We start from the raw sequence: 24,423 nt of genomic DNA, 5'->3' as shown, positions 1-24,423 counted from the left end.
AGTGCAGTGGTGCAATCATAGCTCACTGCAGCCTTGATCTCCTGGGCTCAACCAATCTTCCTATCTCAGTCTCCTGAGTAGCTGGGACTACAGGCACCAGTCACCATATGTAGCTAATTTTCAAATTTTTATTTTTGTAGAGATGGGGTCCCACTGTCTCTGTTTCTGAGCACCCAGCACACATTTAGGAAAATAAGAGCTACTTCCTTTTCCCAGCACTAGCCTGGGTCTTGGCCTTCCAGCCTCCACCAGTAGCTCATGACTCAGCATTTAAATTGAAGCTTGGTGGGCAGAAGAGGCTCCCTTCCATTCATCTTCATTTCTGGTTAATTACAGTAAGTGACACAACACTGTTTCCATCCCTATGTCTATTAACCAGCAAATGTTCAAGTCATAGGCTCTCAGCTCTCATTAATCTCATTGGTGAGTTTTTTTTTTAATCATGTGTTTTATTTCCTCATTATGGAAGTTTCAAGTCAGCAGTGAAAATAAGGCCATGTTGATGTCAGCTCCACTTCTGCTTTTCAAGGACATCAGAGAATCTTTGAATATTTCAACATTCTTTCAACTTTATTTTTCCTGTCTTTGAGATGAAAATGAGAAGGGATTCTCCTGGGAGGACTGTGAATTGATTCAATCTTTTCAGAGAATAATTTGATAAGGTTTATCAAAATTAATATTGCATGTACTACTTGACCCAGAAATTTCACTTCTAAGAACGTATTCTAAAGGGATATTCACATGAGGATTTGAAGAAGATCAAAGAAACACGTTCATCTTGTAGTTTATAATAGCAAAACTTTAGGAGAAACCCAAAATGTCAATCATTAGGGGCTTGGTTAAATAAATGACGGCATATCCACACTGTGGGAGAGAATATGTTGTTAAATAAAAGAGCAGGTTGCATGATACGGTGTACTGTATGATTGCAGTTGGGGGAGAAAAAAAATCTGGAAAGATCCACGCAGAACTGCCACGTCACCAAAATTGGAAAGTGAGTGGGTTGTATAGAGGAGGAAAAGGAGAGGAGAGAGAAGGGAAATTGCAGTTTTTATTTTATCTACACTTCTGTAATGTTTGAATCTTTTTGATGATGAGCAAGCCTTGATTCTATATTAAAAAGGCAAATAAGGAAAAAAGAGTGATGCGTTTCTAAGAAATTAGTACAAATGATTAAACTATATCCCTTTTAGAGTGTACAGCGATTGGAGAGTTTCCAAGTGCCTTGACATCTGTCATCTTCGTTTATGCCTGAGACAACCTAGGGAGGTGAGCAGGTAGGCGGTGAAAATGCTGAGGCAAGACATGGGCAGGCTTCTCCACTCATTCTTCCCACGTTCACAAGGCATTTTTGGTGGTAACTGATTTCTAAACTGGCTCTTTTGCTTATAGGTTGTGTTTTAAATCATGTTTTTAAATTAAGGTATGATTTACAGTAGCATATGTGATCTTAAACGTGCATGCTGCATCTTAGCGGTACGTAAACCTGAGTCACCATCATGCCAATCAAGATAGTGAACGCTGTCATCACCCTGGAGAGTTGTCTCACCATATGATGACCTTCTCAGTTAATCTTCCACTACCTTAGGCAACCACTGTTCTGATCTCTACCGCTATGTCTTAATTCTGCCTGCTTTAGAACTTCATGTAAACGGAACCAGAGAGTATGTACTCTTGCATTTGTCTTTGTTGTTGGCTAACAACATTTGGAGATTTGCCTATTGTACTGTATGCAGCAGCACTTTGTTTTGTTGTGAGATCGTATTCCACTAGAGACGTGTATCACAGTTTTATTTGTCCATTCACCTGTTGATGGGCATTGGAATTATTTCCAATTTTCGCAAATATAAAGCTGCTATGTATATGGCATTTTATAAATATACGTTTTTGTTTCTCGTGAGTACATACGTAGGAGTGCGATTGCTGGTTGTATGCTAAGTGTGTGTTTAACATTACAAGAAACTGCCAAGCTTTTTCCAAAGGGATTGAACCACTGGACATTTGTAATAACAGTGTAAGAGGATGCAGATAGGTTTCACCGTCACAAATACCTATCTTTAGGTATATCCGTGGGATTTCCTATAAAGGCAGTGCTACAGGGATCTTTCAGCAGCTGTAAACCCTGTACTGGACCCTTACCCATTCTAGTCCTCACAGCTTCCCAGATTAGAGGGAGAAGATAAATGAGCCCTGGTCCCTACCCGAGGCAGTGAGTCCAGAAGACAAGTCTCTTAGCCGATGGTCCCTGGAGCTGCAAAGTCTGAGCAGTGTTCAGGCCTGAGCATCTGTTCACACCCATTCCATGAACCAAAGAGCAGCTGTTTCTTCAGGTTCAGCTGATATTCATTGTCGTTAATTCGAGAGATCTCCCTTTCTCTCTCCACCATTCTCTCCCTGTATCGATATTGGAATGTGTGGATATATACCCTGTATCATATATGCCCTATGTCACATAGGGGCATATTCCCTGTATCATGGCTGTGTGAACCAATAACTGTGGCTGTTCCTTCCAAGACCCTTGACTACAAGCACATCCAGGTCCAGCAGTTCTCAGGGTGTGCTGTGCCCATCCTGGGCTGTACATGGGGGATTTTAGGGGTAGACGGTATCTGTTTTTATGATTACCTTATTAATATGGCAAGTGAGATTTTCCATTTATGGTGGTAATGTACAGTTAACTTTTAAAACTACCTATTGAAATAGTGAATCGGTTAAGTAAAAATGATTAAATAAATAAAAGCACAGTGGGTCACGCAAATCGCAGTTTGATTTCATATTTAGAAAACCCCAACTCTGGTACAATTTCTCATTATCTATTAAAGACACTCTGAGTGACTTGGTTGATCATCATAATCAAAGGAGATTTACTAAGCACCCGTTGTCACTTAGAATATAATGAGCCCCAGAGTAGATACAGGCCCCTGCTTGCGACTGAACATCAGCGATACTGTTACTAAATATATTCCTGTCAAAATCTTTGTAACATCTAACTCTCCATGATGTGCGAAAAATCCGAGCATCCAATTAATTTCCAGATCAACGCTGCATGCTTTCTGATTAAGCATCGTAAATGCTATTCAGCACTCTCTGTGGGTTGGTCTGGGTTCCTGCTGGTGGTGGAGCGAGGCTTTAAGCTCACTGCTGACTCCTCTCCTGAATTTCCTGTGCACAAGACTCCTTCAGGACCCTAATGCCTGAACTTACGAGGTGCCTAATGAGGCCTGCGCTATGTGATTGTGTTTTTGTCTGCTCTTTTTAGAGATATATGTTTTGCAGATATCATCTTATTTTAGGTGTTCCTGAAGGTTTCTGTTTTAAGAGGAAGGGAGAAAGACTATTTTGGGAGCACCTCTGAAGTTCAGGGTGCTTTAACACTCTTTCTCTCTCTTTATCTTTCTTTCAACCATAACAGCTCTTTGGCAAATAATCTTTCTCCTAGAAAAGCCCCCGTCTGCTCTTCCTGCCTCCATTCTTGCTCACTCCCAATCTGTCTCCCCAGCAGGCAAATCTTTGAAAAATGCCAGATCCAAGCATGTTATTCCCCATCGCTGCCACCCTGAAGCTTCCTTTGCTCCTAGGATGAAGTTATGAACCCTCATGGCTCACGAAGTTTATACAGTCGGTTCTCTTTCTACTTCTCCAATGTCATCTCATGCCATGTTTTTCCTTCCCGTATTGATACGCTTCTGCTTGCCCCCAGCACACACACACTGGCCTTCTTCAGATTCTTGAAAGGGCCGAGCACCTTCCTGCCTCAGGACTTTTGCACAAGCTGTTCCTTCTGCTACCAGATTCCTGGCTAACTCCTCCTCATTCTACAGGTACCAGCATAGGGATAGTTTCTCTAGGGAAACTTTCCCTTACCTGGCAGTCCAGATCTGGTTCTCCATATTAAACACATTTATAGCACCGAGTACTCTTCCACTGTAGCAAAGTACCCAGATCATAATTATTTCTGTAGTTATTTCTTTGGAGTCTATTTTACCCTCTAGCTGCTAAGGTCCTTGAGGGTAGAAACTATGTCTGCTCTGTTCAGCCACTTGTCCCTGCCTCCCACTTGGGATTCTAGTGATTCCTGCTTCCTGATATTCATGACCTTGTATACAGTCCCCTACAATGAACAAGGCTGACTCGTATAACCAATAGGACATTGCAAAATTGTGGTATGTGACTTCTGAGGCCAGATCATAAAAGGTATTGTAGCTTCCATTTTGGTCCTTCTCTGGGATTGCTTGCTCTGGGTGAAGTCATCTGTCATGTCATGAGGATGCTCAAGTAGTTTGTGGAGAGCTACGTGCGAGGAGGAACTGAGGCCTCCTGCCAACAGCCACCACGTGAACCACTTTGGAAGTGGATCCTCCAGCCCTGGTTGAGCCTTCAGATGACTGTAGTCCTGGCCAACATGCTGATTGCAACCTCATGAGAAACACGGGGCCACCCAGCCAAACTGCCCTTGAATTTCTGACCCATAAAAACCATGCTGCCATGTTTTGGGCATAATCTGAGATGCAGCAATAGGCAACCAATATCCTACAGTTCCTGGTGTAGCATATCACTCAATAACTAGGTGCGAATGAAAACACGAAGGCATATTGCTATCCTTCTTTTATATCTTAGGAATGTACACGTACAACAAAGAAGTTAATTAACTTGTTTCAAATCACAGTAACTAAATATAGAGGCAGGATTGGAACCCAGATCTACCTGTCTGCATGATCCTTATTGCTGCCATTCCTATTACTCTGTTTTATCCCCCTTAAAGACAGAAACTTTAACATCTAGCTGGACAGAGGATTTTATATTTTAATACAGAATCTTTTGCTGATTACACTGAGGACAGTGCTACAGACTAGGCATTTAGTGCAAAGTTCTCAAAAGTGGATTGTGCTCACTTGGGAGGATGTACAGGATGATCCATTAGAGTGTTGGGAGGAAATATTTTAAGCCTTGTTTTACCTTGATTTAAAAAATGATGTATTCATTGTAATAGTGGTAAAAAAATATGTAACATAAAATTTATCATCTTAGCCATTTTTAAGTGTACAGTTCAGTAATGTTAAGTACCTGTACGAGCGATCTCCAGAACTTTATCATCTTGCAAAACCAAAACTCTATACCCATTAAACAATAACTCCCTACTTTCCCCCTCAACCCAGACCCTGGCAACCACCTTTCCACCTTTTGTCTCTATGAATTTGATTACTCTAGATACCTCATATAAGTGGGATCAGAAGAATATTTGTCTTTTCATGACTAGCTTATTTCACTCAGTGTAATATCCTCAAAGTTCATCCCTGTTGCAGCAAGTAACAGAATTTCCTTCCTGAAATTCTGAATAAATAATCTTAGGACCTTAGGATCTTAAGATGATAAAAAGGCCGAATAATATTCCATTATATGTATGTAATACATTTTGCTTCTCCATTCATCCATTGATTGATTGATATTTGGGTTGCTTATACTTCTCTCTAGTCAAATTCACTGATGATATGGCAGCTTAGAAGTATAGGAAATTGTTCCTCTATCCATCCTGATATTAATCATCAACCACTAATGGATAGGAGTTGGTGTGTTCATAGCCGTACTCTTTCTCCCTCATATGTTCTAACTCATGTTCTAGGGGTGCTTAGCAGAATGGAGCTCGTGTTGCCCACAGTGGGACTCAATTGTGCACACCCTGTATTGACTTCCTTCCCTGTTTCACTCCCCTGCTCCCCTACCCGTGCTTCCTGGGACCAAATTCCAAATAAAATGCTGGTTCGTGGATCCATGTCTCACAGTCAGCTTTTGGAGGAATCTCAGCTAAGACAGTAAATGAATGCAAAACTCTTTGAAATCATTCAGCCCCGGTGATTAGAGTATACAGCATCATGCATGGAAAAGGAGCATCACTTTGACTTAATGTCTGTCATTCTCAAAAGCAAATTAACTAGATTCAAAATACTTGACGATTCCATTTCCTTAACAAAACTAATTCAACTTTTGTTTCTTAATCAGGGATTTTATTGGAAGGGAGGAGAGTTTCATAAGATTTTAGAGTTACAACAGACAAGAGTTCAATTTTCTCAGCTCTCAAATGAGGGTGCTATGCCCCCAAGACATTTAGGAGTTTTCCAGATGTCACACTGCTAGAGGGTGGTGCAGCTGTCACTGGAGCCTGTATTGAAGCTCTCTGGACTGAAGTCTCTAACAAAACAATTTTCCCACATCTTGATACACAACTGGTTAGACCAGGGGATTTCAGCAGACCTTTTCTTAAAGGATCGAATAGTAAACTTCGTAGGCTTTGCAGGCCATATGGTCTTTGTCACAATGACTCTACCCCTTCCCTTAGAGCATGCAGGCAACCATAGATCTCAAGTAAAAAACTGAGTGTGGCTGCGTTCTGATAAAACTTTATTTACATAAACAGGTGGCCAGAACCTGTGTAGTTAGCCAACGCTTACGTTAGGTACAGAGGAGACAAAATTCCTCTTTGCCTTTGTATTTAAGAGAAATATGTTTTCTTATTTTTTTGAGTCAGGGTTGCGCTCTGTTACCCAGGCTGGAGTGCAGTGGTGTGATCATGGCTCACTGTAGCTTCGACTTAGGCTCAATAGATCCTCCCGTCTCAGCCTTCTGAGTAGGTGGGACTACAGATGCACCACCATGCCCAGCTAATTTTTAATTTCTTTGTAGCGACGGGGTTTTGCCATGTTACTCAGGCTGGTCTCAAACTCCTGGCTCAAGCAATACACCCACCCTAGTCTCCCAAAGTGCTGAGATTATAGGGATGGGACACCATGTTCAGCCTATGCAAAATATTTTAATTTTTAAGACTCAAATTATTTATTTATTTATTTATTGAGACAGAGTTTCACTCTTGTTGTGGAGGCCGGAGTGCAATGGCGCGATCTTGGCTCACTGCAACCTCCGCCTCATGGGTTCAAGCAATTCTCCTGCCTCAGCCTCCCAAGTAGCTGGGATTATAGGCATGTGCCACCACACCTGGCTAATTTTGTAATTTTTTTTTAGTAGAGATGGGGTTTCACCATGTTGGTCAGGCTGGTCTCAAACTCCTGACCTCAGGTGATCCACCCACCTCAGCCTCCCAAAGTGCTGGGATTACAGGTGTGAGCCACAAGGCCCGGCCTCAAATAGTTTACTTTTAAATAGTATGTAGTCACTTAAATACAGATTTAAGTGCTTTTCCTCAGACCCAAAGAATAGCTTACTGGATCCCAAGATGTGTCACTGCCATTTGTCCTCCCTCTCAGATTTTTGCTGTGTTAATCCTGTACGATTACTAGCACTGGGGGTATTGTGTTCCAGTTGTTGCTTATAGGACACAATGGCACATGCACAGACAAGACTTTCTTCCCCAAATATCAAAATGAGAGTGTATACTTTTCACTGTGTCAACATTAATTACTTGTAATTTGGCGTTCGATGTTATTTTCTATATTAATTTCAACACAATGGGAAGAATCTAATTTGGAATGATAAGATTCATTTGCATTTAAATTGATATTTTAAGCATTCCCTGTGAGGAACAGATAGAATCCATGATTATAATTATAAGCATTGTTTCCAGGGCAGGTTTGTTTCCCTTTGGAAGGATTTGTAAATATGGTGCATCAAGTTTAGTATTAATAATGGTGACACTGTAACAACAGGTTTCTCAAGAGAGACTTGTGAACAGAGTGTCCATATTTTGAAAATTCTCTTCTAGTGGAACAGTGGATAAGCATAGCTCATTAGTTAAGAACATGCTCATATTGATTTTTTTCCTCTTTCTTTTTCTTTTTTTTATTTTTTCAAAATCTTTTTGATTCTTAACTGAGTGGAAAATAACCTAGGTTAATTTTTTAGCTTGAAACTGCATGCTTTGAGAAATCAGATGGCCTATTGTTAATTGCATATAACACGAATGAATTAAGAGCATCAAGGGAATCATTCCTGCTGCTTTCTGTTGGTCTCTGTTTTCTTGGGATGGACAAGGCAGCCTTGGACAGAGAGGCTTTCTGTTTTTTGGTTGTGGCTATGAAGAAATATAGCATTTCTCCCCAGAAGCTACTAAAGAACTACTAGGAAGTGTTCATTTCCTGGGGAAATTGTCTTCTCTGTGACACTGACCTACAGCTTTCCTTTCATAACAAAATGCTGGTGTTGACTGAGGTATAAATAAATTCTACTGTGAACAGTATAAAAGGAGAAGCAAACAGATAGAGATAGGAGCTATGTGAGGAGAAAGCATGGCCAGGAGAAATTAAAGGCTGAAGGCAAAAGAAAAAGAGGAAAGCCGAGTGTTCAATCCTTAGCCAGTCAGTCATCTCACAGATACCTACTGACCACTCACTGTTCCAGCCCTGGTGCTGTGCTGAGGATAAAGAGGTGAGCAAGACAGGTCAGATCCCCGTGGCCTCGTCCTCCTGGGGCTGACATTCTAATGGGGGAACACATGCAACGAAACAAAAATACAGAACCACAGACTATCTTAAGAACTAGGAAGTGGCTACACAGGCTGTGAAATGTAAGTTGAGATGGACTTAACTGTGGGAACAGCTAGCATAACCGTCTTTTAAGCCTTGAATTAGGGAGAAACCTGGATTGTAGAGTCTGGCTCCTTGTGAGTGAGCGGGACAAAGGCAGGATGTGCTAAGTCTCACAGGGGGAAGGGGGAGCGCCACCTGTTCATTTTAAGCACGGGAGTGATACGGTTTCCCCTACTTTGTTCTTTGTAACGACCTTTCTGCTTGTTTTGGGGATAACGCATTGCACAGGGTAAGAGTGGAAGCAGGAAGCTTCTGTGGGGTCCAGGAGGGAAGTGATGCTGGCTTGGTCCAGGATGCCAGCGGTGGGAACAGAGAGGCAGATGTGTTGCCTAGCAGAGCTGGCAGATAGGGTGGCCAAGGGGAAAAAGAAGGGAGGAGCAGTCAAGGATGATGACGTTTAGCACGTTAGTCATTGTGACCATGGTGATGCCATTTGGTGAGACGTGGTAGACTGGAGGGGGGCAGGTTAAATGAAGGCAGCATGACAGATGGTGAACTTCACATTTTGTTACTCACTGACTGTGTGAGCTAAGGCAAATCACTAGCCTCTCTGATCTTCAGTTTCCCGTCTGTGACAGGTGGATTAGAAAGTACCCACTTCACTGGTTCAATATGCACATTAAATGTGATCATGCATATAAAACACAAGGCCAAGCACACAGTGAATACTCAACAAATTCTGGGAACTAACACTCCCACTATTCCGTAGAAATCAATGGAGAAATATCAGAATCACGACAGGGAGAAGAGGTGGGAGACAGCACATGGTTCTCATACTTCGTTAGCCAACAATCAACTCTCCATGGGAGGAGAGATGGATTTGCGAGTTATTAATAATCAAGTGAGCAACAAATCAAAACTCCCCAATAAAGCTGCCATGTAGTATAGGATCATTGTGACCGCTTATGAGTGATTGATTAATTGAAGTGGTTATGAGCCTTGGCCATGGTTTTATTCACGGATAATATATTTTTTGTTGGTAAAGTGCCTGGTAAGAATTCCTGCAAGGTGCTGACTGTATCAAATGACTCAGCGCCCATCTGTCACCACACAGCCTCTACACAGGGACTGGCTCCTTTCCACCGAGTGTTCTGGAATATTCTTTACATGTTAGAGAAAGAATACGTGTGTGTATGCTTGTGGGGTGTTGTGGAGAAAAAAAGGGAGAGTGGTCCAACATCCATACCAGAATAGCTTCAATGCCCCAAACATTCTCAGAAGTTCCATTTAATGTCTATTTTTTGATTGATCAACAAAGACCCAGTGTTCATATCAGCCATATGAATAATCATTATACCCCTTTGATTCTGGAGACAATGAGAATCTTGTTGGGGATGACAATTATAGATGGGGAAACTGAGGACCATAAAGATCAAACAATGCATTTTTTTTTTTTTTTTGGTTTGCAATACCTCAATGGGAGTCTGTGAACTAGTGCTCTTTGAATAGCTTAGATTTACACTGAACTCCTTATTTAAAAAATTGGCAATGCTTGAGTTATAAAACATAATCCATCTCTTTCCATAGCTTAATGAAAACATCTCCTACACACTGTAATACATCTTATTCTTCTGCCTTGCAGAGCAGTTATTGTGGAGAGGTTGTGTGCATGCCACATGGAAAGTGCAGACCTCACCATAATATTCCCGGTGATGTTAAGGAACATTGCTGAGAGCCATAGCCTAGCTTCCTGTTCTTGGCTTCAGGTTTTAATTATTGGTTAGTAATTAAGGATTCTTTCTTTGTGAAAAATAATTTCCCGTAGGTTGGGAGTCAGCAGCAGGGTTACCATGGTGGAGAAGCTAATCTTATTTCTATGTCAGAGATTCTCTCTGCCTTGGCCACGTAGGATGGAAAATTCTGCTTTGCCTAAAGCTCTAGACTGCTGTAATGTAAGATCAGGATTCCTGGGAGCCAACCCGTGATGAAAACTTGTAGGCAAGTGATTTATTAAGGTTGTCCTCCCAGGGGAAACCAGTAAAGGATTCTGGGAGGCAGGACAGGGAGGGCTTGGCAAGCAAGAAAGTGGAAAGAAAACTTAGAATAACACACTAATTGCCCCTTTTAATTTCATTTAAAAAATGCTTTCTGCAAATTCATATGTGTCCATAAGGCAGGAAGGGAGGGGGAGGCTAGGAGCACAGACTTTGAGGTCTGACCACCTTAGGCTTGTGTTCTTCCCTGCTGAATTCTAGCTGTGCAATCTTGGGCAGGTGACTTAACAACATTGAGTGCTTACTGAGGGTGTCCTATGAGCCAGAGGCAGTTTTAAGGGCCTTGTGTGCACTGCTGAATTGAATTATCACAATCATCAATAAGACCAGTATTATTATTAACCCATTTTACAGATAAGGAAATTGAGGCACAGAGAGATTAACTTGCCTAGGGCACATAGTTAAGAAGCAGTTGGATGTGAGATTTGAATTCAGCGAGGCTGGCCCAAGAGCTCCTCTTCACTTCCTCACTAAATTTTTCTGAGCCTTTAGTTGCAGAAGAATTATTATTTATGAAAGGGCCGCATGTGGCAATAGGCAGAGTATACTTATTTTTGAGATAAAAGCAAACTTATTAAGAAAAAGTAAAACCTGAAGAGTGGTCTATTTGTATTAATTCAGAAAGGCAGCAAGTCGTTCAGTTTGTGCTCAAATATCCACTATAATCAAGAAGGTTGTGTTAGCTTTTTTATTGCTGTATAGCAAATTACTATGAACATAGTGGCTTAAAACAACACAAATTTATCTCAGAGTTTCTGGACATGGGTTAACTGGGGCTTTTGCTCGAGGTCTCACCTGGCTGAAATCAAGGTGTCACTGGAGCTATCTTATCTAGGGCTTGGGGTCCTCTTTCAAGTTCATTCAGTTGTTTGTGATTGTAGAGTGAGGCCTCAGCTCCTAAGGAGTCCACCATTCCTTGCCATGTGGACCTGTTCACATCATGGCAGTTGCATCTTCAAGGCCAACAGGTAAAATCTCCACTGCTTAGAATCTCTCTGACTTCTTCCTTCTCTGACCTGTAGATTCCCTTTTAAAGGGCTCACCTGATGAGTTCCGGTCCACCCAGGATACTCTTTCCTTTGATTAGCTTAAAGTCAACTGATTAGGAGCCTTGATTACATCTGAAAAAAATCTCTAACTGTGCTATATAATGCAATCTAATTACCTAATTGTAAGAGTGATATCTCATCATATTCACAGGTCCTGTCCATACTCAAGAGAGGGACTATACAGAGTGTTTACAATAGAGGGTAGAAATCTTGGGTGGGGGGCGCATTTTACAATTCTGCCTACCATAAAGTCTTTGTCTTCAAGGAAAAATGATTAAGAGATTTTAAAGGTAAGAACGGGCTCTAGCCAAAATGAAATTTAGAGTGCTCATGATTCTTTGACACAACTACCAAATTTATCGTCTATCATATTTTAGAAGACTCCATGGCTTCAGAGTCTGATCCTTCTTAATTGAGGCCTGGGCATTGTTTCTTTGTCTTTGTTGCTGCTTCAGAAAACTGGAATTGGATGATGGATCAGACCTTCGGTCTCCATCAGATCCACATTTGCCCAGGCAATGATCCCATGTAGGTGTGGCTCCAGTGGACACACCCGCTTGGGCTCTGTTGCTTGGCAACAAGACCTGGGCAAGCAGTGTGGAAGACTGCCCACTTTGCTGTGGCATCAACCCACTACTCCCTCCTGGGTGGGGGACATGGGTTCAGAAACCTGGTTAGGCCCACCTCAGACACCCAGAACCGTGGCTTTCAGATAGTATGATTGGGAAACAGGCACATGAGGAGAGGGATAAAGTAAAATGGATGTCAGTTCAGCAGGTTCAGCATTATTCAAAATGACTTGAATCACAGCTGCAGCCAGGGGTTATTGCCAAGCTAATTATTTGGAAGGCTTGGTCACCTAAGGGTTTTTGGTTCTCTGAGATAGAAACCCAAATAAAAGATCCAGTAAAATATTTCACATTTTGGGAATTCAGTGCGTATATATTGATAGTGAAGACAAAGAAAGGAACAAAGGCAGTCGAGAATAGTAATCTTCCAATTTTCTTATATTTGCATAAATGACTTTCTTGTGGCTTATTACGTAAACACTGCTACACTTTTTCTGAACAGGTGTGTTTAGTGACAAATGGAATAAAATCCCAATAGTCTCGTTAGAATCCTCTCATCTTTCCATCCATCCATCCCGTCCATCCATCCATCCATCCATCCATCCATCCATCCATCCATCCATCCATCCATCCATCCATAATTCAGTCTTTTATTTATGAAGTCTGTCTTAATGATCTCTGTGGGGAATGAGGCCCCCGGTTCATTCTCTTGTGAGTAAAAGAGTTGGAAGACATTAACCTGGTCTTTAAGCCACTTAAATTTAGTCAAAGAGATGAGAATCTGTCAAAGGGCTTTAGGGAATTTGGAGTAAGGAAATGACTTTTGTGGGCTACTTTTTATGTCTAGGCTTCTAGGTGGAAGCAAATCTCCAGATGAAATCCAATTACCCATTTGTCTAGTATCATATTGACGAATCTTCTAGATGAATTCGTATGCTGTATCGACCCAAGAAAACAAGTTCATCCCCCATGTGGTGAGCTGCATTCTTTTTTTTTTTTTGAGGTGCCATTAGATACATATAATGTCTCTAACTTGATAAGCTGAGACAAGTAATATAAGCAACTCCAATTTTCTACAGATAACTGAAGTGGTTTCTTGTTTCATTTGTTCTTCAGGAATCTCTCACAAATCCTTAAAGATAATCCTGTTCTTACGTTTTAGACTTTTTTTTTTTTTAGTAGATTCTCTTTTTTTTAATTATTATTATACTTTAAGTTCTAGGGTACATGTGCATTTAAGTATTTTCTTTCTCTAATTTTTTAGGGCCGACTTGCTTTTTCTAGCTGTTGCATTCCCATGTGAGTGGTGTTTTATTGCCAGGCTAGCACTAAGCATATTATAATGTGAACCCCCCAAGGTCAGGGACTAGATTTTTCACATTTCATAATCCAGGCCCCTAGTATAGCAGTTTGCACACAGTGGGAAAAATACAGCTTTCTTAAATGCTGACTAAGTTCAATGAAACAAATGCTAGTCAACTGAACAACTTAAAAAAATAGATTGACCAGATATTTTCTTTGCTTTCAGCCATAGCTGTAAGTTTAGGTCCATACAAGTAGTTTCATTTTGTTAAGTAAGGTTTCATTTCTTCCCCATTTTTAAAGCAAAGTGTGTTCCTGTAAAAATAAACAGTTTCCTCTAGTACATGAGTTGCATTAAATGATAGTCATTTGACCGATGGTCTATCAAAGTGATTTTTAAAAACTCCCCATTCTCAGTATTCAGTCTGACCACCTGGTGACAAAGTGCTCATCACGATCCAGCCAGCATTCAAGAGCACATTGAAAATGCCAGCCCTTCCTTTCAATAAGAAACAAAGGTTATTTAAGCCTCAATTTCATATGAAATATTAATGTGCTTATTTAAATATTCATAGACCTAAAAGCCAGAAGCAATGTATGTGATCAATACTTCATAACATCTGAGTCATTCGGGGCTGAGTACTGTGCTGGTTTCTTGCTGCCACTCTTTTATCACGGCGGCCACATGCCCCCTGGGGCCCAATGTGCACACTTCTGTCAAGCTCAAGGTACTTCCTGTGCTGGCAGCTCTTCTGAGCTCTCAGCAGGTACCCACTTCAGAGACAGTCACCTGTCAGGACCCATCTAAAGAATGGAAAAGTACAGGAATGTAGGGGTGGGCATTTTTCTCTTACAATCACTTCTGTTGGCTTCTGTTGGTGAAATAGCAATCCTGGAGCATAAATAATGTTCCAAATTTTGAACTGAACCAAAGAACATAATTTGTCCTCTCCTATCTGGGGACCTAATTGCATTTCCAGCAACTTGAGGGATTCTAGACATTACAGAAAAGAAATAGCTTGTAGTTATTTGCATGTGGATTATTCACCTCTCGAATCATATTCTCTCCAGGCTTGCAGCCATAGGACCTCAGTTAGGTTCCAGGGTCCTCTCTTTCCTTAGTATCATGCATGATGAAGGATGCAATGGTGGCATCCACCTATGGGGTGGTTGAGAACTAGGAATCACATAGGGGCTGTGCATGCTACAGTTTCTGATCATCATCGATAGAGGGTCATTATATAATTTAGTTCCTGGTATTACTTGCAATAATCTTGGTGAATTAACATTTAATGCAATTTAACAAATATGTATTAAATGCTTGCTTAACTCTGTGATAAGTGTTAAGAGGGACACAAAACACATACAAAGTACACACTTCCTTACAAAGAGCTTGTGATCTAGCTGTGGTGTAGTCAAACATTATAGGTGAACTGCACTGTTGAATGAATGAATGATTGAATGCATGAATGAAGTGCCAAAATGAATGAGTAGGTTAACCATCAGAATCTTGGAGTGCTTTAAAAGAAATATACACCAGGAGGCTTATCCTTAAAGATTTTGATTCAGTAGGTCTAGGGCAGGCCTAGAAGCCAATATTCTTTTCAGACTGGGGTACACCTCAAGTACTGTAGGAGGATGGAGAAGGGGGTCTAGCATGGGCAGCTGTAACAGTTACTGCATAAAAACAGCCGTAATATGTCAACAGCATATAACCATAGGTGTTTATATAGCTTACGAGTCCACAGTTCAGCTGGCAGCCAGGTGCTCTGGGCTGGGCCCAGCTAGGCAGCTCTGCTGAGCTTGGCTGGCTTGCTTGTTTCTGTGTGTTGGCTGAGGTTTGGTGATTTTGGTGGGGCTCAGTGAGGTAGCTCTGCTTCTTACTGCAGCTCTGTAGGCCAATGTGGGTGGTGGTGCTTCAGGCTGTGGCAGCGGGGCAGCTCTTCTCCATGTCTCTCACCCTCCTCTAGGGTACGGCAGGCAAGCCTGGGAATGCCATTCTAACAGTGATGGCAGAGGCATGAGAAGGCAGTTGGGAGCACACAAGGCCTTTTAAGGCCTAGGCTCCAAACTGGCATGGTCGGTTCTAGATTATTCTATTGCTCAAAACATGTCACAAGGTCCAATCCAAAGTCAAGGGGTAGGAAATACACTTCGCCTCCTTAAAGGGAGATTCTGCAGAGTCCCATGGCAGAAGCTGTGATCTAGGGAAGGATGTGGAGTTGGAGTCAATGCAAACTTCCGTATTTGTTGCACTCAAGAATACTTGGAAAAGCTCACGAAGAGTCATGAATCTGGACAGATTCTCATCACAGGATCTTAGAGCTTCTCAGAGCATGACTCAGAGTTTCCAAGCTAGAAGATGGAGTGCAAGAAGTGGCCCATCCTCCCAGCCATCAGAACAGGAGCAGATGTCCCACCCTGCAATGGCTTAAATAGCAGGAGATTTCCCTGGCTCAGAGAAAACCTCACTTGGGGAAGTTGCTACCTTATAATCCCTTTGCCCATCTTAGGAATTACCCTCACTTATGACTATCCTTGAATATTCATCTAGTTCTAAGGTCTGTGACAGGGAAGAAGATGCAGGTCAGAAATCCCGCTTCCTTGGGGATATCCTTCATTACATCCCTGGCCACAAGCAATGGGTCTTCTCCCTGCCTTTACCTTCTCTTTTCTTGGATGTTGTTTTTCAAAGCCTTTGAGATTTATGCTGGTATCATCTGCTTTTTGCCCTTACCTTTGCAAGCCTCACAATCTTATACTTAGCCTGGATCAGTTGTCCTTTTCTTTTAATGACACTGAGTTCACTGGGAAGTCCAATGAACAACTGTACTGGTTTCTTGATGGAGAAGCACACCCCTGCTTCTCCATCAGGACAACCCAAAATTGTGCAAAGTTGTAATCTCAACTCTTTCGAGACAGAAGGAAATGAATGCTTATTGAGCATCTATTATGTGCCAGGCCTGATATGCATATTATCTCAACAATACCTTGCAATCCTGACAAGACATCCATTTTGCCCATTTCACAGATGAGAAAATTAAGGTTCAAAGATGTTTGATATACTCCTCTAAGGCTGCACCATGAGGTAGGGAGCCAGGAGTCATCTCAGCTTTGACTCAGTTTCCACTACTGCCAACTGTCAGAACCTTACCCTTACAAGCGGGCTGTTTTCCAACTGTCAGCATATGCAACTCTGCTGAAGGCTCTGTCTTCAGGACCCTATTTTTCTTGTCTCGAGTGAATCATTCTATCTCCCCACCTCATCTCTACTCCTGGGTAGTGGCCTTCACCCAGTGATTGACAGGAGTTGGTGGGTAACTCTGAGGCCCGCTCGGTCCACACTGTTTCCCAGAATTCCCCAGGGAGATTGAGCTCCCATTGCCCTTGGGGTAATATACTCTCTGGGCCACTCCCCCTTTCTGGCATCACTTTCCTCCTTCCCAGCTGGTGCTTCCTGGGATCTCCTCTCAAATGAATGACTTGCTTTCAAATCCTTGTCTCAGGGTCTGCTTCTGAGAAAACCCAGCACACAGCAAGAAGGCTCTCCTTGGATTCTACAGACCCACCAGCCATTTCTTGACCTTTGTAGCTTCAGCAAAGCTACAAAGCAGGAGACATTCTACCCCACCCACCTTTATGCCCTGAAAGCTGCCGCCTAAGTCACACTCCACGTGTTCTCCAAGAAGTCTCCCTTTGTTCCACAGACCTAGCAGAACCCCTGAGCTTAGGCCAGTACTGTGAACTCAACCTGAAATCCTCACTGGATTGGGAGCTCACAATAAAGAGACCACGACCTCCCTGTCTGCCTGCCCCTCACTTGACAGTCATGTCTCACATGCCTGCATCTTTACTGACCTGCCGGCTTCTCTAGAGAGTGCCTGTGTCTTATTTATCTCTCTTCCTCTGGGGCTTGCACATAGCAGGTTCAATCCACAGCAGTTGTATTGACTTAGAGAAAATACCCAGTTTGTGTAGCGAAGATGGGTAAAGGAGGCTGTAATTTTAACTTGGTCTAAAATAGTCTCTTGGCTAATACTCATTTTGTGTCATGACTATTAGGATAGAGAAAGAAAAATTTTAATTATTTGGAATAGTGAACTTTTACCAGTGGGACTGGATCCCTCCGATGAAATTCAATCCTAGAACAATAGAGTAATAATCCAAGTGGCCGTTATTATCCTTTGCTCCCAACACTCAACAGGCTTAGTGTAGATTTGTTGAATTAGATTAACATTAACAACTTACATTTATATATTGATTTGCAATTTTCCAAGTATTTTATTCTTAGTTTAATGGAAAGAAACTGGACTACCAGCATACGCTGTTTCCTCTCTTAATATACAGAATAACCAAGCTTTGAAAATAATTCTGCTTTCAGAAACATTTTGGCTGGCTTGATTATAAAGCAATTTTTTGAAGAGCCTCGGGTAGAGTTTTTAGTTCTCACTGAAAAGAAATCAGTAACCACAAGGAGTTTTTCCAACATAGAACATGTCTATTTATTTTAACCTTTAATGAATTTCCAAGGCATCTCTGGGGCAGACGTTGCTACATCCCCCTTCAGCCTGACACCCTCATGTCCCTGGTGAGCTGCAGCTGTCTGTACCCACACCTTTGCCCAGGGCTTTTCTCCAGGCTGTGGGGAGGTAGGAACTTCTTTTGGGACAAGCCCTCAACCAATGACTGATGAAGTTGGCCCATAAATACCCCAGCTTCTTGAGGCATCACATCCCAAGGGGGATCACTCTGGGTCACATATTCTATGCTGTCTCCCAGAGTTCCCCAGTGGGATTAAGCCTCAGTGCCCACCGTGCTGTCTTGTTTGATAACTGCCCCATTTACGAACTACCTTTCCTTCCCGGATTCATTCCCTCTCCTCTGCCCCTGCTTCCTGGAATCCCCTTCCAAATAACTTACTTGTACTCAAACCCCCCTTGCTTCAGAGTCTGCTTCTAGGGAAACCCAAGCAAAGACTTCGCCAAGTACCTCTCTGTCAAAGGGCACCAGGCTGGCTCATCCCTCAGAACCATTAGGTCACTTAACAAGGTGTGAAGCTGCCTGTTAATTCTCTGCTCAAACAATTTTCGAGCCTATCACTGTCTACTGGTTTTATTGCTCTCCTGGGCTGGTCTACTTTATGTGCTGTCCTCATTGTGTTAATGATAGTGTAAAGTATTTCATTAAAAATAAAGAAGATTAATGTGGTTAGTAGCTCCGAGATTGCCACTCTGAACTCTACACGGTGTGAGAGGCAGACACTGTGCTGTTAAAAACCAGCTAGTTTGGGCCCTCTGCTGGGGAATGGAGCATGAAATATTTAGGTGTTCAGTTTTCTCATCTATACCTAAGAGGTAGAACATTTTCACAGCCATATGTAAATATATATAATTTCATTGTCAGCTTCCAAGTGTTTGATACAAGTTGAAGACTCAGACTTTGCTCTGAACGCAAGTTATCAGGATGTGCAGTTTTGTACAGAAATCAAATTTTCTGTTCAATTCCTAGGTCTCATCTAGTTTAAGTTCAGCATAGACATTGTCATCTCTTCAATAACATCCCACCAGTGGACATCAATCATCCTCTTGAATATTTTCAGGTAGGAAGAATTTGTTACTTTCATTACTTTATTAATATTTATTTATTTATTTATTATTTTTTGAGACAGAGTGTCCCTCTGTCGCCCAGGCTGGAGTGCAGTGGCGCACTCTTGGCTCACTGCAACCTCTGCCTCCTGGGTTCAAGTGATTCTCCTGCCTCAACCTCCTGAGTAGCTGGGACTACAGGCGCCTGTCACCACGCCTGGCTAATTTTTTTGTATTTTTAGTAGAGACGGGGTTTCACCATGTTAACCAGGATAGTGTCGACCTCCTGACCTCATGATCCACCTGCCTTGGCCTCCCAATAATTTACTAATCTTAATCACTAGACAGTTCTTCCTTTGACTGAATTAAAATCTTCCTTCTGTGGTTACCACCCATTGGTGGGAATTTTCTTGGGAGAAATTACTGAACAAATGGAATGCCTTGTTCTACCAGGAGAATCTGAAATATTTGAAAACATACTCAATGTGCCTGCTTTCTTTTTTCCAGGAAAAGCTTTTCCAGTTCTTTCAGCTGTCCTTAGCATGGCATGGCTTGGCCATGTTACCGTCTGCCCTCCCATCTCCCTCTTACAGTGAAACACCCATTGGAAACAACCTAATTCTTCAACAATTGGAGATGAGATTGTTTAAATAAATTACAGCATAAGCTAATGCCATGTAGCCCTTAAAATTATGTTTTGAAAGATTTTGAATAACATAAAACTGTTTATGGCACATCAAGCAGAAAGGAAGAATGTGCAAGAAGAGCCGAATTTCATTAAAGATAGACACATAGAAATTTAAGGCCCCAAATATGTCAAAATATTAAGAATGGTGGTATTATGGCTAGTTTTGAATCTGTTTTATGCTTTTTCAAATTTTTTGACAAATAACATGCATTCATTTTTTTAATCAGAAAAAATGATGTTCTTAAGAAAGAAAAGAAGAAACAAGAACTTGAGACTCACAGAACCCGTAGAGTTCTTCAGGTATATTCTGGTATTGTAGATCTCAGAGGAGCTGGCATGGCTCAATATGGAGGCTTCGCGTTCCAATTTCAGATGAAGGTTTTGGCAGATGGATCACACCATCCACTAACATTGTACCAGCTCACTGGAACCCCAGAGGATTCTTGCCCCATATGAATGACTATCTTTTTCGAATCTGGCAGCTGGAGTTGGGAGCAGCCTGACAGGAACTGCCTTGGCTAGGCAGGGAGAAGGGAAGGATGCAGAGGTCGGTCTTCAGGTCTTAGGCCTTTGTGGGGTTATGCTATGCACAGGAGACAGGCCTTGTGCCCTCAGCTTTCCAGCCCAATGGGTGCCACCCCACCTTGAAGTCCTCCAAGTGGCAAGATGATTCTTTCCCCAAGGATGGTTTGGGAAAGTGAGCAGAACTCCACGTGGCTGCCCTGCGAGGCACTGGGTCCTGGAGATGGAGGGAACTGTGGAGAATGTCAATGCTTCTGTCTGCAGAGGGTGGAGTGGGGATGGCCCTCGGAAGGAGGACCACTGATCCTGCAGGCCATGATCTCTGCTACACTTGCTGTCTGTAAGGAACGGCCCCAGATACATCAGAGCCTTGGAGAAAATGCAACGCAGCGCTTCTCAATCCCCTGCCTGACATATCTCCAGGGCCCTGTGGTTATGGAGGAGGCAGGGAAAGGTGGAGGCACTAGTGGGGTCAGTCAAAGTCAGGCGGAGGCAGCAAGGACTGTGTCCAGGGCAGTTCCTTTAAGGAAGTGTACGAGAAGACCAGCAGACAGCTCCGCTCATGTGTTCATTAGGGAAGGCGCCATGGGGAGACAGGGAGAAGGGCTGTTTCCTTAGACTCCACACACAGGACTGCTAGACACGGGCAGTTTACAACGGTCTTCTCCATAGATATGGATTATTATCATTGCTAAGAATATAGCCTTGGTTCAATTTCTGTCATTTCTCTCTGGGGCCACATTGGTTGGACTCTGCCAATGATTCATTTAATAGTTTTTCCTAATATTAAAAAAGATGCTCCTCTCAATTTATTCTCTTCCAGATTTATAAGATCCCTTCAATGCCCTGTTTCTTGTTGCCTAGTGCACGAAACACATGGAATATTCCCACTTTCTTTGTGCAATGTAAATACACTCACCTTCCAGGACAAATGACCCAGACTAGTGACCTCCAAACACTCCAAACAACCATCCTTTCTCTTATGCAAGCCCTTGTTCTCTAAATGAGTCTCTTCAATGACTAAGATAACATTTTTTACACCTAGATCTGGAGGTCTCAGAAGTATAGCTTAGAAATAGTTTGGATAATTTTAAGTGAACACACCAATGCTTGAATCTTGTACTCTCCAGGGCTAAAATAAGTGATCGATTCTGTTTAAAGGGCTTGTGGGTTTCATCAGGAAAGGAGCGTGTGACTTGCTGAGTCAAAAATTAGAGTGTGTGGTTCTAGCCCCGCAGGGCTTTCAGTGATTCTCTGCTAACACTGCTTATTGCTAAGGGAGAGTAATGCTCAATGTTATGGGGGAAAGGCAGTGGAGTGGTCATAAGTGACATAAATAATCAAAAAAGATAACATTCTTACTTTCATAAAGCTAGGGCTGCAATGTGAGTCGCTGCAGTTTTTGGCTTTTTGCCTTCAGTTTTATCCAACAAGAACCCAAATGGCTCATTTCCACCCTTCAATTCAATATCATCAGGTAGAGTTGATTTAAACCTTGCCAAGTCTCTGTCTTCTTCACCCTCCCTGTACCTACTTTCTTGGTACTCTGTTCTTTCAGACGTCAGGTTTCTTTCTTCTCTCAAAGCCACTGCCTTTGCCTGCTGCCAGGCCACATGCCTTGTCCATTTGCTTGTTGCCTGAGCTGTGGCTCCAATGGGATGGACAATTCCAGTGTGGCTGCCTACGTGGCTGTCTGTGTGTGCATGCATGTGTGCCTATGAGTGCACGTGCATCTTCTTTTGTACTTATGCATGTGTGTATGTTCCTGTGTGTGTGTTCCTCCATGTGTGCATGCATATGTTCCTGTAGGTGTACTCGTGTGTGTGTGTGTGTGTGCATGTTCCTGTACTTGCATGCATGTGTATAGACAAGCAGACATGTGCATGTTCGTAATAGCCAGGGGTACTAGGACATTTAAGATGCATCTGTTTCCCCACCAAAGTTGGCTTGTACTTACATAGTTGGAGGCCAGGTCCGGGTGGAGATAGTCAATCCCTGTGAAAAGACAACAATAACACATGAACCAAAGGTTAATACCTGCCACTGTGTCTTCAGGAAAGCTGCCCATAAAAGTGCCCTCTTTGTGGGGTTGGTGCCAGAAGGCTTGCCATGGGGGTGAGTGCCCCATCACAAAGCTCCCAGCCTTGCACCTCCCTTCTGTGTGGAGGTGTGAAGGTGGGCTGCACTGCCAGAGCAGAGAGACAGCTGCCCCAGACACGCTTGAGAGTGAAGCCAATTAGAGTTTGAGGCCCAAGGATAACACTTCTGACATAAATGTCAGCACTAAGGGGCTTTGTGACAGTGAGATGGATGGTTCATCAGAGCACTGATCTAAAAGAGATTTGTAGAAATCTTGACATTTTTAAAGCATCAACTGGCATTTCTCTGAAATGAAACTGGCCCTGGGGAGGAAAAGTGATTATTATTTAACAGGGCATGGACAGCAATGGATTAGGAGAATGTACTCTGGCATGGAAATAATAAGAGAACATGGCTGGGCAAGAAAAGCCATTAGGCAAAGGGCAAATGGTTTCCAGTGAGGTGTTGCTGGTTGGGAGCCGAAGCTTATCTCTTCAGAATGTGGCTTTCCAGGAAGCCTGAGGCTTGAATGTCTCAGCAGGAGCCCTGCTTTCTCCTGAATGGTGGCCTGTCTTGTTGCCCAGTAGTCATTCCAAGGGTAAAATCATGGGTTATGAGCACTGCTGAGTTCCATCAGACTCTTGGACCTCAGAAAGCATCATGAAACTTCAAGGGCAATTGAAAAGCTCTCATTTGGGTTTGCAAAACCACATAATCTTTGCAGCAGTTACATCTGAGCATCTAGCCCTTCAAGAAACAGGGCAGGTTCTTGACACCATCTAGCATAATTGTTACAAATGTAGGGTTTTGGAGTCAAAGACAGGCATTTGAGTCCCAACCACTCTGATAACTGCCTGCAAGACTTCAGGTAAGTTGCTTAGACTCTCTGTGCTAGTTTTCCTTTTTCACCAACTGGGGGTGAGAACAATGTAGGGACTAAAGAAACGAATGCATGTGGTATGCTTGGCCCAGCAGCTGGTGCATTTAATAACTACATGGGGATACAGATTCTAAAAGCCAGAAGTATCATTAAATACTTGCCAAAGCTGCTATCTTCACTGCGTGCTTACCAAGGCTGGGCCACCATTAGGAATTTGCTTTCCCAAAAAGAGCTTGTATTAGGATGCATATTTCTAAAAAGGAATTTTGCTTTTTTTTTTTTTTTTTTTTGGTTATACAATTAGAAACTGGACCGAGAGTCACTAATCTACAGTACATGTGTTAGGTTTTATTGTTGATTTTGATAAGTGAAGCAATTGCTGTGACTATGGCTGCTTTCTATAGCTTGGAAGACTATAGTCCCCACCCCAAATCATTACGCCTCTCCTCCCACTTGCTTCCTGAGGTCTTCAGAGGGAAAGGCATCAGAATATTTAAAGACTAATATTTTAAAAAGTTGTTAACCCTTGTTCTGGATCCTAATTCAAAGATGGTCAATTTTGGTCAGGCATGGTGGCTCATGCCTGTAATCCCAATGCTTTGGGAGGCTGAGGCAGGAGGATTGCTTGAGATCAGGAGTTCAAGAGCAGCCTGGGTAAGATAGTGAGACCCTGTCTCTACAAAATATAAGGACATCACTGCACACTAACCTGGGAGACACAGCAAGACCCCATCTCTAAAAGAAAGCAAACAAATATCCCAAAAAGCAAATCAAGAAACATCCCCCCGGGAAAATGGTCAGTTTAGGCTGTGGGGTGAAGTTGCGGATGAGCATAGGCTTTGAAATCAGTGGATTCAGTTCCACTCCAGGCTTAGACATTAACACTTGTGTGGCTTTAGCCAAACGACATAATCTCTCTGAGCTTTAGTTTCCACGTATTTGAAATGGGACTATTATTTACTTTGCAAAGCAGTTTTCAAGACTAGAGACAATTCGTTGAAAGTCTTCAGCTTATAGGAAACACTTAATACATCCTATTTCTTATCATTAGTCCTATCATCTACCACATCTCTGGCGTAGTGTGGATATGCAGAAGAACAGAAACATTAAAAAATATCCACTTGGTTTTAGCACATTGTGTTGAAATTAAATTAAATTATTTGTTAAGATAGCTTAAATTTTGTGAACTTGTTGGGTGAAAAATTTTGATAATTTATAACT

General features: G+C 42.3%; 1 protein-coding gene across 3 annotated transcripts in view; it reads right to left on the bottom strand.

Moving 5' to 3' along the window:
- PCSK2 (proprotein convertase subtilisin/kexin type 2) overlaps window positions 1-24,423 on the bottom strand; it is a 255,468-nt gene that overhangs the window by 91,375 nt on the left and 139,670 nt on the right. For all 3 annotated transcript variants that reach the window (XM_011962755.1, XM_011962748.1, XM_011962761.1), the window contains one exon: window positions 22,201-22,238. In XM_011962755.1, the coding sequence (XP_011818145.1) occupies window positions 22,201-22,238 (38 nt within the window). The remainder of the gene's footprint in view (window positions 1-22,200; window positions 22,239-24,423) is intronic.

The sequence above is a fragment of the Colobus angolensis genome, unplaced genomic scaffold (genome assembly GCF_000951035.1).
Source record: "Colobus angolensis palliatus isolate OR3802 unplaced genomic scaffold, Cang.pa_1.0 Scaffold117, whole genome shotgun sequence".
Lineage (NCBI taxonomy): Eukaryota > Metazoa > Chordata > Mammalia > Primates > Cercopithecidae > Colobus > Colobus angolensis.
Note: the sequence above shows the minus strand (reverse complement) of the source record. Positions and strands in the feature narration are given on the sequence as shown.